The following is a 15,791-nucleotide window of genomic DNA, read 5'->3' on the forward strand; positions in this document are numbered from 1 at the left end:
GTCGTGCGCATGCGCAGTGGGGGAACATCGACCAGCTTGCGAGCGTACTGCCGCTCACGAGCGGGTCTGAATGACCCCCTAAGTCTCACTGATTCCGGCACAATATAAAACGGCAAGCAAAGCCATAATTTTACATTACTATGCAACTAATCCTGTGTATTACTGAGCAGAACATTATAAATAAGACAACTGGAGGGTTTACAGTTAATATATTTATCCAGCTCTCGGTCATTCCCCTGTCATGTTAGGGAACTTGCTTCTCTATCTAAGCAGGCACAGTGTGAATGACAGCTTGGCTAGCTTGCTGTGCAGAAATGCTCTGTGACACAGAGACAGGGCCAGTGATATTGCAGCAACTTTTCCCTTTATCAGACCCCATCAGTGGAATGTGCTAAAGCAGTTTGCAGTGGAGTAAGCAGGTATTACTTACATTTCTTATCCAGAGATAAGAATTATACCTATTGCTTTAGATTTTAAAATTGCTTAATTCTTATTAATACTACGCTATTTATTTTTTTGGCATACATACAGTCAGGTACAGAAATATTGGGACATTGACAGCATTTTCATATTTTGGCCTCTATTCACCACCACAATGGCTTTGAAATGAAACAAACAAGATGTGCTTTAACTGCAGACTTTCAGATTTAATTTGAGGGTAATTACATCCAAATCAGGTGAACGGTGTAGGAATTACAACGGTTTCTATATGTGCCTCCCACTTTTTAAGGGGCAAAAAGTAATGGGACAAACTAAACAATCCTAAATCTAACTTTCACTTTTTAATACTTTGTTGCAAATCCTTTGCAGGCAATTACAGCCTGAAGTCTGGAACGCATAGACATCACCAGACGCTGGGTTTCATCCATGGTGATGCTCTGCCAGGCCTCTACTGCAAATGTCTTCAGTTCCTGCTTGTTCTTGGGGCATTTTCCCTTCAGTTTTGTCTTCATCAAGTGAAATACATGCTCAATCGGATTCAGGTCAGGGGATTGACTTGGCCATTGCATAACATTCCACTTTTTAGCCTTAAAAAACTCTTTGGTCGCTTTTGCAGTATGCTTCGGGTCATTGTCCATCTGCACTATGAAGCGCCGTCCAATGACTGAATATGAGCATATAATATTGCCCGAAACACTTCAGAATTCATTCTGCTGCTTTTGTCAGCAGTCACATCATCAATAAATACAAGGGAACCAGTTCCATTGGCAGCCATACATGCCCACGCCATGACACTACCACCACCATGCTTCACTGATGAGGTGGTATGTTTTGGATCATGAGCAGTTCCTTTCCTTCTCCATACTTTTCTCTTCCCATCACTCTGGTACAAGTTGATCTTTGTCTCATCTGTCCATAGGATGTTGTTCCACAACTATAATGGCTTTTTTAGATGTTGTTTGGCAAACTCTAATCTGGTCTTCCTGTTTTTGAGGCTCACCAATGGTTTACATCTTGTGGTGAACCCTCTATATTCAGTATTATGAAGTCTTCTCTTGATTGTTGACTTTGACACATATACACCTACCTCCTGGAGAGTGTTCTTGATTTGGCCAACTGTTGTGAAGGGGTTTTTCTTCACCAGGGAAATAATTCTTCTGTCATCCACCACAGTTGTTTTCCGTGGTCTTCCGGGTCTTTTGGTGTTACTGAGCTCTCCGATGCGTTCTTTCTTTTTAAGAATGTTCCAAACAGTTGATTTGGCCACACCTAATGTTTTTGCTATCTCTCTGATGGGTTTGTTTTGATTTTTCAGCCTAATGATGGCTTGCTTCACTGATAGTGACAGCTCTTTGGATCTCATATTGAGAGTCGACAGCAACTGATTCCGAATGCAAATGTCACACCTAGAATCAACTCCAGACCTTTTACCTGCTTAATTGATAATGAAATAACGAGGGAATAGCCAACACCTGTCCATGAAATAGCTTTTGAGTTGATAGTCCCATTACTTTTGGCCCCTTAAAAAGTGGGAGGCACATATAGAAATAGTTGTAATTCCTACACCGTTCACCTGATTTGGATGTAATTACCCTCAAATTAAATCTGAAAGTCTGCAGATAAAGCACATCTTGTTCTTTTCATTTCAAAGCCATTGTGGTGGTGAATAGAGGACAAAATATGAAAATTCTGTCAATGTCCCAATATTTATGCACCTGATTGTAAATGTCCAAGAGCATTTGTCATTAGGAAACGTTAGGTAAGACACAGCAAATAAGAACTGACAATCATGTTTGTCAGGGTCCTGAACCTGATACTAGAAGAGCAACATAGCAAAGTGGTTTTAAATATGGAGGGGTGGGAATTACTGCAAGAAAGCTACATTAGGTCAAGACAGAGGTGCTCTCACCCTTGCCCAGTGATACTATAGAGAATTGAGGTGCAGAAAACAAATAGGCTGATTACTTATAGCACTCTAGTAAATGCTATGGGGTTGTATCTGCCTCCAAGCTACTCACGGAGGGACTGATTCATTACGGATCGCAGCTGCGATTACGCACGCAGTCTCACTGCGAAAATATGGTAATGATTGCTATCGCTATGCCGTCGCAGCCCAACATAAGGACGCCCACTTCCCCTTAGCGAGTATGCGAAACCATCGGTAACATCGAGTACCATCAGAGCCTCACGCACACTTGCACAAGCTCTGACCTTACTGAGGAATTGCTAACCTCATCGCACGCAGTGTAAGCCCAAGCTGCGTGTGGCATCGCAGTGCCTAATTTACGCACGCCCCTATAATGGCGTTCAAACGCACTGACACGCCTGCGTTTGGCTTGCGTGTCTCCATACTGCGTTATGTTACAGCAGCACAATCATTCTAACACCCTGTATGTATGTACAGCACTGCGGAACAAGTAGCACCTTATAAAACAATAGTATTAATAACCCAATGATGTCAGCAACAGTCTGTTTGCGTGAAGGCAAAAAGAGTAAAAAATACATTAAAAAATAATATATATATAATTTTTTTTCCTCTTTAAATTTAGAGGACCGAATATCTGTCATAAATATAAAAGCTTATAAGATTTAGCATTGCAAAGTAGCATAACATGGGGGACAGGGAACATTTTGGAGCAGTGAGAGCCACAGGTACTGCACACAACCAGTCTAGTCTCCATCCTCCTTAGTGTGTAGAGAACATTCCTAACATCACACACAATGCTTCTCGCACTCGCGGATGCGCCTTTGTAAAGACGCAGGGAGCGTGGCGTTTACAAAGGAGACACAGTCTGACCTCAGTGTTGCTGCAGGAGACGGGTAATCTGGTGCCAGCCAAGCGCTGCCAGGGCATAATTCATGTAATTTCTCATTCAGCAGGAGCGTCTAATTATAGCAATGACACAATCTTGGGAGAGGACAGCTTTCTATTATCTGCCTTTCCACAAAAATGTTCCGCGTCACCAATGTAGTGGTAGAGATAGCAACTAAGCCTCCTCAACAGACATGTTGGCGAATGGACACGGGATCCCTATGGGCCTATTAACCCGTTCATGGGAGTGTGACACGTTAAGTGTCATATCATGTAATGCTGCAGACGCTGGCTGGCTGGGAAAATAGGTTGCAGTTATTTCCGGCTGTAACATCAATCTCTGTTTAACTAAAGACATTATAGGACAAGTACAGTGTTTCCAAAACTTGGTCCTCATCCCTTCCCCACAAGACTAGAACACAGGTTGTGTGTGAATACTTATACACCATTCCAGGTTTTTCCCAGGTGTCCTATCTGATGACGCGTAGCCTCAAGCCATAAAATAAGTCATTAATTTATATTATTGGAAACTCACGGCTTGTATGAAAGGGATGTAGTCACTATCCAAGCGCAGACCATGCCGGCGGACAGAATACCCGGCGCTGGAATCCCGACAACAGTCAGAATCGCGGCTCCAGAATCCCAACGGCTGCGTTCCTGATCGCATGTATTAGGGATCGATTTAGGGGTTAGGGTTAGGCTGTGGGAGGGAAGTGTTAGGGTCAGACTGCAGAGGGGGGAGGCACGGTTAGGGTTAGGCTTCGGGAAAGGTGTATTAGCGGTAGGGTTAGGGGAAGGGATAGAATACATACCTCCATGCGTTGGGGTTACGCTGCTGGGATTCTGACCGCCGATGTTATCAGCGCCCGGAACGCGTACTCAACCCCTATGAAACACCGTCTACACCAATATCGGAGAAATAAATGAGAAATTAGCGATTACAGCATTGGAATACTCCTACCCAGAAAGACACTTTCTAGTGGCACACCAGTGTCTATGACAGTGTTGGCTAACCTTGACACTCCAGCTGTTGTGGAACTATATATCCCAGCATGCCCTGCCACAGTTTTAGCATGCCCTAATAGCAAAACTGTAGCAGTGCATGCTGGGTTATGTAGTTCCATAACAGCTGGAGTGTCAAGGTTAGCCAACACTGGTGTATGAGATACCTATACTCTTCTCAATCAGCCTGTTTGAAACAAGATAAGCAGGTGTCAATGCCACTCCCTTTAGAAGAGGGAGGGGCACTGACACCCATTTGGATTCATTTAAGCAGGTATAGAATAGAATAATATAAAGGGATGTGGCACCCAGGGAACCCTTGAGGATCCAGTAAATGGAACATGGACGGTACAGAAGTGTTTTTTATTGTTCTTTCTAAACCTTTATCTTATGACATGTCTCCTAAACTATTTTTTTAATCATCCTTTAAAAGGGAGGTCCTGAGTTAATCTGGGGTGGCTTGGAGGACATGCGAGGTAACGGAGTTGTGGTTGTATCACTAAACTGTAAATGGACTTGCCACACAAGGGTCCTGGTACAGTTGGAGTGACACCCCGCCGTGTCCCGTCGCTAGCAACATCGCAATGGGTACACATCGTTTAGCGCGTACCAAGCTTTTGTCAGAAGGCGACTTAAGGACATCAGGGCCCCCAATTAATTTGCTGACTAGTAAATGTACTCCTGTGATTATCAGCAACTTTTTTATATATAGTTTGGAATCCAGTGCAGTGTGTCAAGATGTGTCATGCCCGTTCCCAAGGCAACGAAAATAAACAACTTTGCCTGGTGATATAACGGTGTGACTGAAAGGCACAGAAGACAGAATAAGTCATAGAACAGCACACATAAACCAATAAAGACATGTGAAGTTGTGTTTGGGGAAAGAATGTGGGTGTGTGAACTTTACTTTCACAATTTGCATTATTTCGCTGACCCCTCATTCATAGCAATCCACAAGCTTAAGATCAGCATTACAGCTTATTTCAATCACGCACAACAACACTTTAGTGATCGATACGAGGAAAATATATATTTATAAGAATACAAGCCACAAACCATTCCCTGACTGCAGTGCTTTGGAGAGAGGCTTACAATTTATTTATGAGGCCTTTACATCAAATAGCCCAAACACAACAGGAGGACAATGAGGTCATTACATTATGTTGATACATTCCATACAACTGTACATAATGGGGTTAACAATGAAGCACATTACATTTAAATACAGACGCAGGGGTAATAAGTAGCCCTAACCCTGCCCTCAAGGGCTTACAATCCAAAAGGGATGGCTTTGGTGTGATCAACAAGTAGCTGGAGAGCACCATGGATATTAGGATATGTTTCTGATATTACAGGGGTATAAGGTATTGGTGGGAGAGGCTCTGATAAGCCGCCCTCACTGTGTAACGTCTGGTGAAATCTAATATATCTGTCTATACTGTGTGTTCACTACGCACCAGTGTCATTATGAACAGACGAGTCAACAATGTACGTATAAGGCAGTCATTCTCAACCCCAGTCCTCAAGTAACCCCAACAGGTCATGTTTTCTGGATTTCTTTGCACAGGCGAGTTAATCTATTTTGCTGGGTCAGTAATTATCCCACCTATTTCCACAGACAGAAATCCTCAAAACATAACCTGTTGGGTGTATTTGACAACAACGGACATAAGGGAATTATAGTGGAAGAGTCCGTGATATCATAGTATGCGCTGTGGGGACACTCTGGGCCCGATTCAGACCCGCTCGCAAGCGGGTCGATGTTGGCCCAGTGCGCATGCCCGTCGCTATGGGCCTCGTGCCAAAGGGGGTGTGCTGTCGATGGTGAGTGACAGCACGCCCCCTTTGGTGGGCGTGGCTGCCCAGACGAAGGCGTTCCCATGGGAACGCCTACAGTCTGGGGCCGGCCCCACTGACAAGTGATGTCAGTGGGAGTGCCTTCGGCTCTGATAGAGCCGAAAGCACTCAAGGGCTTGCGGCAACGAGACCCTACCACAAGGGTCTCTTCGCAAGCCTGATGGTCGCGATGGTCTTGACCATCGCGACCATCTTCCTGGCCACTCGTATAGTCACCCACAGCTATATGAGTGGCCAGGAGGCCGTTCTAAAAATTAAGAAGGACGGCCCTGATTCAGACCGAGCGCTCTGTCAGAGCGTCCGACTCTGAATCAGAGCCTCTGTTCACTAACCCCTACGACAGGGATTCCCAACCACGGGTCCTCAAGGAACACTAACAGTCCTGATTTTAAGGATAGCCATACTTGAGCACAGATAACTTAATTAGTACCTCGGTTATTTTGATTTAACCATCTGTGCTCAAGCATGGATATCACTAACTCCAGGACTGTTAGCGTGCCTGGAGGACCGAGGTTGGGAATCACTGCCCTACGAGATCAGAGCTTACGAGACACCACTCCACTATATTATACTCTCCTGTAAGTGGGGCACTCACTTCCTGGCATCTCAACAACTAGATGTCCCAGGGTGTCAGTGAATGCATCCTCGTAAATTTGGGGTGAAAAAAAAAAAAATGTAAAAAAAATTAGTCCTCCTCCTATGTATGATGGCCGTTCGCATCATACGTCATCTCCGCTATTTATTAGATTAATCGAGTACATCGAAAGGCGTCTGCACTGCTCGCAGTGCTTGTGGTAGGTTTTACTTCCCGCAATCATGCGAGCAGTTCAGGCTAAAAGACAACCAAGTGACGTGATCGATGACACTCCCTTACTAATTATGCACTCCCATTAAACGCCCGTTTTGACCTTTTGGCACGCCTGCGTTCGGATCTCCACTCCCCGTTTTCAAGCACCTTCCCCTGTTACCACCCACAAATGCCTCATTCTGTCACTCAAATTAGCAGGCCCTCGCTGTGTTGCGAGCGCACAATTTCCGACCGCAATGACTGGTTGGCGCATGCGCATTACGACCCATACGCATGCGCAGATGTGCGAACATCGCTCGGAGCGAACGAGCGGCCGCTTACGAGCGGCTCTGAATCAGGCCCAGAGTTTGGGAACCTCTGGCCTAGACAACCAAATTACTGCAATGTACCCCCAGACACACCTACAGACATGGCATGGGACCCCCAAATCACTGATTCCCCTAATAGCCAACTCCCAGGACCCTCAAATCAATGCTCCCACTCTAATACACATCTCTCAGGACCTGCAAATTATTGGTATTATCCACTATTTACTGTATATGGCGCCACAGGTGGTCTGCAGCGCCTTACAATGTTCAGGAACAGTATGCTACTTTTCACTATATATTGCATCAGTTTGATGAGATATATAGCTTTGCTAAGTAGCAATTCTTGTATACTTACACTTCCGGCAAAGCAATCCGATATCCAGGTGACCGGGGGATGTTGTCTTCAGCTGCGAATAGGAGTCGGTAGCCAGTACCCTTCTGTGCATGTGCCTGGTTGGAGTTTAGGAGAGGGTGAAGTGGCTGCTGGTATGTCAAGAGGCGGAGCCAGCGCCGGGTGTCGGGTACAAGACAGGGAAGGAAGTAATTTCCATGCCCACTTCTGACTGTTCAGACTACGCCATCCTGAGATAGCGAATCTGAAGACATAGGAGAAGCGGGCAGCTCTGCTTTCCATCCTTTAATGAATCGCACTCAGAAAACTACAGTATGGTCATGCGATTTAGCCATGCAGCAGGTTTAGCACTGGAGAAATAATGAAACTCTCCACAACAACCTGCTCTGTGAATTGCAACAAGCAGAGAAAACAGAGTTACCGCAAAACAGGGCTTTTCTCTGCTCTATGAATAGACCCCAAAACATTGCAAGGTTAAGATCATAAACCTTGTTGCATCAGCAGTCATAAGACCCAATTCAGCAGTGGGACAGCCGAACAGAAGGGTTTGGTGCCGTTGTTGGCAGTGAGGAGTTGACGGTATGAGGGAGTAAAAACCACAAAGAGGGAAGGCCCTGCTCGTGAGGACTTACAATCTCATATCTCTGCTCTCTCAGACATCTCTAAGGACCCTTAAACCACTGCTCCCTAACATCAATATCACCTGGAACCGCCTAAGCACTGCTCCATAACACCAACACCTCCGAGGCCCCCAAATAAATGCTCAGCAAAACAAACATCTTAAAGGACCTCCAAATCTCTGCTCCCCAGCACTCTCACAGCTCAATGTGTTAGGATCTATAAAATAATGGTATAGAAAAATACAACCTGTATATAGTATATCTCCAGTGCTTTAAGTGGTCCTAGAGTAGTGGTGGAACTCACCGCCCCCCTCGGTGCAGTATCAATAAAGGGACAGCGCGCGCCTACGGCGTGCACTGAAAAAGGGGCGTGGTCTCAAAGAAAGGGGCGTGGTCACATAATAATATTCCCAATACAAATTATACCACACAGTAGCACATTCTTGAGTCACATTAAACCACATAGTAGTGTCTCATGTCTGACAAACCGCAGTGCCCCTTATACACAATGCCCACATTTGTGCCTCCCATACATAATGCCCACATTAGTAGTACCCCTTATACAATGCCCACAGTAGTGCCCATTATACAATGCCCACAGCAGTAGTGCCCCTTACATATAATGCCCACTGTAGCGGTGCCCCTTACACAATGCCCACTGTAGTAGTGCCCCTTATGCAGTGATCCCAGTAGTGGTAGTGCCCCTTATGCAAAGCTCACAGTAGTGGTAGTGCCCCTTATGCAGTGCCCCAAGTAGTGGTAGTGCCCCTTATGCAGAGCCCCCCTTATGCAGTGCCCCCAGGAGTGGTGCCCCTTATGCAGTGCCTCCTATGCAATGCCCCCATTAGTAATCCCCCTGTAATAATGCCCCCAATAGTAGTGCACCCTGAGTAATGTCCCCTATTGTGAAGCCGCTTACACAACAAAAAAATTAAAAACTGATACTTACCCTTAAGACCCGCTCCCGCGTCCACTGCAGTCTGTCTGCTCCTCAGTCTGAACTATGGGAGAGACGTCATGCACTGCACACAGCGGGACCCAGAGCTCATGAGTGAGCTCCAGTCTCCGGCTGCCACTGCGGGTAGGGAGCCGTGTGCCGGCTGGTAACAAAATCTGAGTGGGTGCCCTATGCAGAGCCCACAGTAGTGGTAGTGCCCCTTATGCTGTGCCCTCTGTAGTGGAGCCCCTTACGCAGTGCCCCCACTAGTGGTAGTGCCCCTTATGCAGTGCCCACAGTAGTTGTAGTGCCCCTTATGCAGTGCCCACAGTAGTCGTAGTGCCCCTTGTGCAGTGCCCCCAGGATTGGTGCCCCCATTAGTAATCCCCCCTGTAATAGTGCCCTCAATAGTAATGCCCCTCTTTAGTAAAGCACACAGCGGGACCTGGAGCTCACGCTTGAGCTCCAGCCTCCGGCTGCTGCTGCAGGGAGGGAGCCGGGCACCCGCTGGTAACAAAATGTAAGCGGGCGCCCGGCAAATGAAGCCTCCCTGCGGCGCCCGGGGTTAGGTGGGTCGGAGGAGGTGGAACTGGTTCCGTCTCCAAATAGAAGTGATGGAACGCAGTTCCGCCCAGTTCAGGCCCACTTTAACCCCTGATTATTTATATTCTGCGTAAACAGACAGAGGATCTCATGCCACAGTAGAAGCCTCATAGCAAATGTTTGTAAGGGCCCCTATGTACCACCCAATGGTGAAAAATATATATAACACATGTAACTTTGATAAGGAAGATAGGCCCCTCCTAAGCTCTGGACCCCATAGCAGCTGCACCCCTTGCACCTAATGTAGGTACGCCCATGGAAGACACTATGGGCCTAATACAACAAGGGTCGCTATTCTGCACGCAACGCAGTTAATATCAGCGGTGATATGCAAATAACTGCATTCGCATTGTGCTCGCAGCCTAACATAAGGACGCCCACTTACCCTTACTCACACCACTACACTTCAGCAACATAGGGAAATAATCGGTAACATCGGACCCATACACACAGTTAAGGCAGGTCAGACCTCACTCAGGAATTGCTAACTTAAGCGCACGCTATGAGGCCTCAGGCTGCGAATGGTATCGCAGTGGATAATTTATGCACGCCCCTGCAACGCACTTACACGCCTGCCTTCGGCCTACCTCCCCATTACCACCCACAAACGGCACTTCCTGTCATTCACTCTGCGTAGCCCCTGTGATCGCAGTCCTGAACACAATAGCTAGTTTGCGATCTGCGATGTATACGCAGAACACAAGAATCGTCCGACTGTGTGCGTATTAGCAACTTCAATCCTTGCTGAATCAGGCCCTATATACATAGGACAACCTATTACATGATGTTATACACTACATACAAAACATTACACAGTTCAGTATACAGGATTTCAAATCATATTATACACAGGACACTATATACATAGGATATATACAGAACATTACACAGCTCACTGTACATTAGGTAGAAAACACATTACATATTCCCTACAAAGATAAGACCCTGTACACCGGTCCCCTACGGGATAAGACCCTATACGCCGGTCCCCTATGAGATAACATCCTGTACAACGGTCCCCTATGAAAAACATCCTGTACAACGGTCCCCTATGAAATACATCCTGTACAACGGTCCCCTATGAAATACATCCTGTACAACGGTCCCCTATGAAATACATCCTGTACAACGGTCCCCTACGGAGGGAACCTGTGGATCTTTTGAAATGTCCCTTGCAGGATAAAGCTTTATATAATGGCCCCTAAAGGATAACTGCCTGTATAACTGTCCTCTATATGATAATAGCGGCATGTATAACCGTCCCTTGTAGATAATACCCTATATAATGGTCCCTAGTAGGAAAGCACCCTATATAATGGTCCCTTATAGGATAACACTGTGTATAACTGTCCTCTATATGATGACACCATGTATAGTGGACCCTATAAGATAACACCTTATAACAGTCCCCTGTAGGATAACACCATGAATAACAGTCCCCATATAGGCTAATACCAGTATAATGGTCCCCCTATAGAATAACACCCTGTATAAGTTTCCCCAATAGGATAACACCTTATATAAAACTGTCCCCTGTAGGATAACACCCTGTATAACTGTCCTCTACATGATAACACCGGCATGTATAACTGTCCTCTACATGATAACACCGGGATGTATAACTGTCCCTTGTAGGATAACACCCTGTATTACTGTCCTCTATATGATAACACCGGCATGTATTACTGTCCTCTACATGATAACACCGGGATGTATAACTGTCCCTTGTAGGATAACACCCTGTATTACTGTCCTCTATATGATAACACCCTGTATTACTGTCCTCTATATGATAACACCCTGTATTACTGTCCTCTATATGATAACACCGGCATGTATAACTGTCCTCTATATGATAACACTGGCATGTATAACTGTCCTCTATATGATAACACTGGCATGTATAACTGTCCTCTATATGATAACACCCTGTATTACTGTCCTCTATATGATAACACCCTGTATTACTGTCCTCTATATGATAACACCGGCATGTATTACTGTCCTCTATATGATAACACCCTGTATAACTGTCCTCTATATGATAACACCCTGTATAACTGTCCTCTATATGATAACACCCTGTATTACTGTCCTCTATATGATAACACCGGCATGTATAACTGTCCTCTATATGATAACACTGGCATGTATAACTGTCCTCTATATGATAACACCCTGTATTACTGTCCTCTATATGATAACACCCTGTATTACTGTCCTCTATATGATAACACCGGCATGTATTACTGTCCTCTGTATGATAACACCCTGTATAACTGTCCTCTGTATGATAACACCCTGTATAACTGTCCTCTATATGATAACACCCTGTATTACTGTCCTCTATATGATAACACCGGCATGTATAACTGTCCTCTATATGATAACACTGGCATGTATAACTGTCCTCTATATGATAACACCCTGTATTACTGTCCTCTATATGATAACACCGGCATGTATAACTGTCCTCTATATGATAACACCGGCATGTATAACTGTCCTCTGTATGATAACACCCTGTATTACTGTCCTCTATATGATAACACCGGCATGTATAACTGTCCTCTATATGATAACACTGGCATGTATAACTGTCCTCTATATGATAACACCCTGTATAACTGTCCTCTGTATGATAACACCCTGTATAACTGTCCTCTGTATGATAACACCCTGTATTACTGTCCTCTATATGAGAACACCGGCATGTATAACTGTCCTCTATATGAGAACACCCTGTATAACTGTCCTCTGTATGATAACACCCTGTATAACTGTCCTCTGTATGATAACACCCTGTATTACTGTCCTCTGTATGATAACACCCTGTATTACTGTCCTCTATATGATAACACCCTGTATTACTGTCCTCTATATGATAACACCGGCATGTATAACTGTCCTCTATATGATAACACTGGCATGTATAACTGTCCTCTATATGATAACACCCTGTATTACTGTCCTCTATATGATAACACCCTGTATAACTGTCCTCTACATGATAACACCGGCATGTATAACTGTCCTCTACATGATAACACCGGGATGTATAACTGTCCCTTATAGGATAACACCCTAAATAATGGTCCCTTATAGGATAACACCCTGTATTACTGTCCTCTATATGATAACACCCTGTATTACTGTCCTCTATATGATAACACCGGCATGTATTACTGTCCTCTATATGATAACACCCTGTATAACTGTCCTCTATATGATAACACCCTGTATTACTGTCCTCTATATGATAACACCGGCATGTATAACTGTCCTCTATATGATAACACTGGCATGTATAACTGTCCTCTATATGATAACACCCTGTATTACTGTCCTCTATATGATAACACCCTGTATTACTGTCCTCTATATGATAACACCGGCATGTATTACTGTCCTCTGTATGATAACACCCTGTATAACTGTCCTCTGTATGATAACACCCTGTATAACTGTCCTCTGTATGATAACACCCTGTATAACTGTCCTCTATATGATAACACCCTGTATTACTGTCCTCTATATGATAACACCGGCATGTATAACTGTCCTCTATATGATAACACTGGCATGTATAACTGTCCTCTATATGATAACACCCTGTATTACTGTCCTCTATATGATAACACCGGCATGTATAACTGTCCTCTATATGATAACACCGGCATGTATAACTGTCCTCTGTATGATAACACCCTGTATTACTGTCCTCTATATGATAACACCGGCATGTATAACTGTCCTCTATATGATAACACTGGCATGTATAACTGTCCTCTATATGATAACACCCTGTATAACTGTCCTCTGTATGATAACACCCTGTATAACTGTCCTCTGTATGATAACACCCTGTATTACTGTCCTCTATATGAGAACACCGGCATGTATAACTGTCCTCTATATGAGAACACCCTGTATAACTGTCCTCTGTATGATAACACCCTGTATAACTGTCCTCTGTATGATAACACCCTGTATAACTGTCCTCTGTATGATAACACCCTGTATTACTGTCCTCTATATGAGAACACCGGCATGTATAACTGTCCTCTATATGAGAACACCCTGTATAACTGTCCTCTGTATGATAACACCCTGTATAACTGTCCTCTGTATGATAACACCCTGTATTACTGTCCTCTGTATGATAACACCCTGTATTACTGTCCTCTATATGATAACACCCTGTATTACTGTCCTCTATATGATAACACCCTGTATTACTGTCCTCTATATGATAACACCGGCATGTATAACTGTCCTCTATATGATAACACTGGCATGTATAACTGTCCTCTATATGATAACACCCTGTATTACTGTCCTCTATATGATAACACCCTGTATAACTGTCCTCTACATGATAACACCGGGATGTATAACTGTCCCTTGTAGGATAACACCCTAAATAATGGTCCCTTATAGGATAACACCCTGTATAACTGTCCTCTATATGATAACACCATGTATAACGGTTCCCTATAGGAGAACACCCTGTATAACGGTCCCTTTAGGAGAACACCCTGTATAACGGTCCCTTTAGGAGAACACCCTGTATAACGGTCCCTTTAGGAGAACACCCTGTATAACGGTCCCCTACAGGACATCACCCAGCGGATGTCACAGGCACCGTTATCTCCCCGCCCTGGTCCTCCCACCGCCCCAGCCCTACTAACCAGAGAGCTCGTCCGGTTCCAGGCCGGTGTAGGTGTCCAGACCGCAGATGACAAAATAATCGGCGAGGCGGCCGGGAGCCGAGCTGTTTCCCCCTCCCCCGCTCATGTCTCCGGTCACCGGCTACCCGCACTGCATGACGGGAGATCGGGACAGCTGTGCACCGAGCACGGGGAGGGGCCTGAAGCGCAGGAGGCGGGGCTGGGGATGCGCATGCGCACTGCTGTATCAGGGTGACATCATTCTATTTACTACTATAGAGAAAGACTGTAACCGTGACTGCCCCCCATGTCTGCGTGATCTCCCCTCCAGTGACTGCCCCCCATGTCTGCGTGATACCCCCTCCAGTGACTATCCCATGTCTGCGTGATACCCCCCCTCCAGTGACTGCCCCATGTCTGCGTGATCTACCCTCCAGTGACTCCACCCATGTCTGCGTGATTCCCCCTCCAGTGACTGCCCCCATCTCTGCGTGATCTCCCCTCCAGTGACTGCCCCATGTCTGCGTGATACCCCACTCCAGTGACTGCCCCATGTCTCCGGGTAACAGTGAGGATGACTCAGTCACTGCCACCATAGATAATGGCCAGGACCATCGCGCTTCCGGCGCCATTGGGCCAGCACCAGACCATTCGCCTAAAGGCAATCGATTGAAAAAGGGAAAGATTTTTATACACAATCGATTGCAAATTGCACGATTGCTGCAATCAATTGCTGATGTATGGGCGCCTTTAGGAGAAGCTTACAGTTAAGTGGTATCCTCTCCTCCTGGAGAGGAAAAGTGGCCACACATCTAAAGATTATCTGTCGAACCTGCCAACTACACACACAGCCAAACTGCCCTGTGCCCAGTATGAGGTTGATGCCATAAACACAGTATGTGTCAGAGGACCAGTGTTCAAACTTGCCTATGGGAGGGGAGCACCTGCTGAGATGACAGAGCCAGCCATAACCCAGTCTATTGCAGAGCTTACACATCTACACTTTACAGGGAGCCAAGCAGAATGCTTCCCTTCCTCCACCCTTCCCACAGGTGCCTCAGGGACCGCCTTTTCCGCTACTGGGGCTCTCAGACTGTGCGCTTTGGGCCCACCCCATTCAGCACTTGACATTGGGCCCACCCCATTCAGCACTTGACATTGGGCCCACCCCATTCAGCACTTGACAAGCCTGTTTTGGGCTCAATACTTGGTAAGTCACTGCATGGTCTGAATAAAATTTCATCCTGCTTGTAACGGATTGTGGAATCCCCTTCTAGGGGGCTTAGAGATTGCTCATGTATAACCTACCATCCAACATGACCCGTTCCATTAGGTACAAATTGCTCTGTTCCTGGACTTCCCACCTAATGTATGATTTCAG

The 15,791-nt window shown here is 45.5% G+C and overlaps 1 protein-coding gene across 2 annotated transcripts in view; it reads right to left on the bottom strand.

Annotated features, from left to right (window-relative positions):
- The window catches only part of DENND5A (DENN domain containing 5A), an 84,685-nt gene extending 70,082 nt beyond the window's left edge, over positions 1 to 14,603 (bottom strand). For both annotated transcript variants that reach the window (XM_088447103.1, XM_088447102.1), the window contains exon 1: positions 14,432 to 14,603. In XM_088447103.1, the coding sequence (XP_088303229.1) occupies positions 14,432 to 14,537 (106 nt within the window). In that variant the 5' untranslated portion in view covers positions 14,538 to 14,603. The remainder of the gene's footprint in view (positions 1 to 14,431) is intronic.
- Between the last annotated feature and the right edge of the window lie 1,188 nt (positions 14,604 to 15,791).

This window comes from Taudactylus pleione, unplaced genomic scaffold (genome assembly GCF_031769625.1).
Source record: "Taudactylus pleione unplaced genomic scaffold, aTauple2 ptg000418l, whole genome shotgun sequence".
NCBI lineage: Eukaryota > Metazoa > Chordata > Amphibia > Anura > Myobatrachidae > Taudactylus > Taudactylus pleione.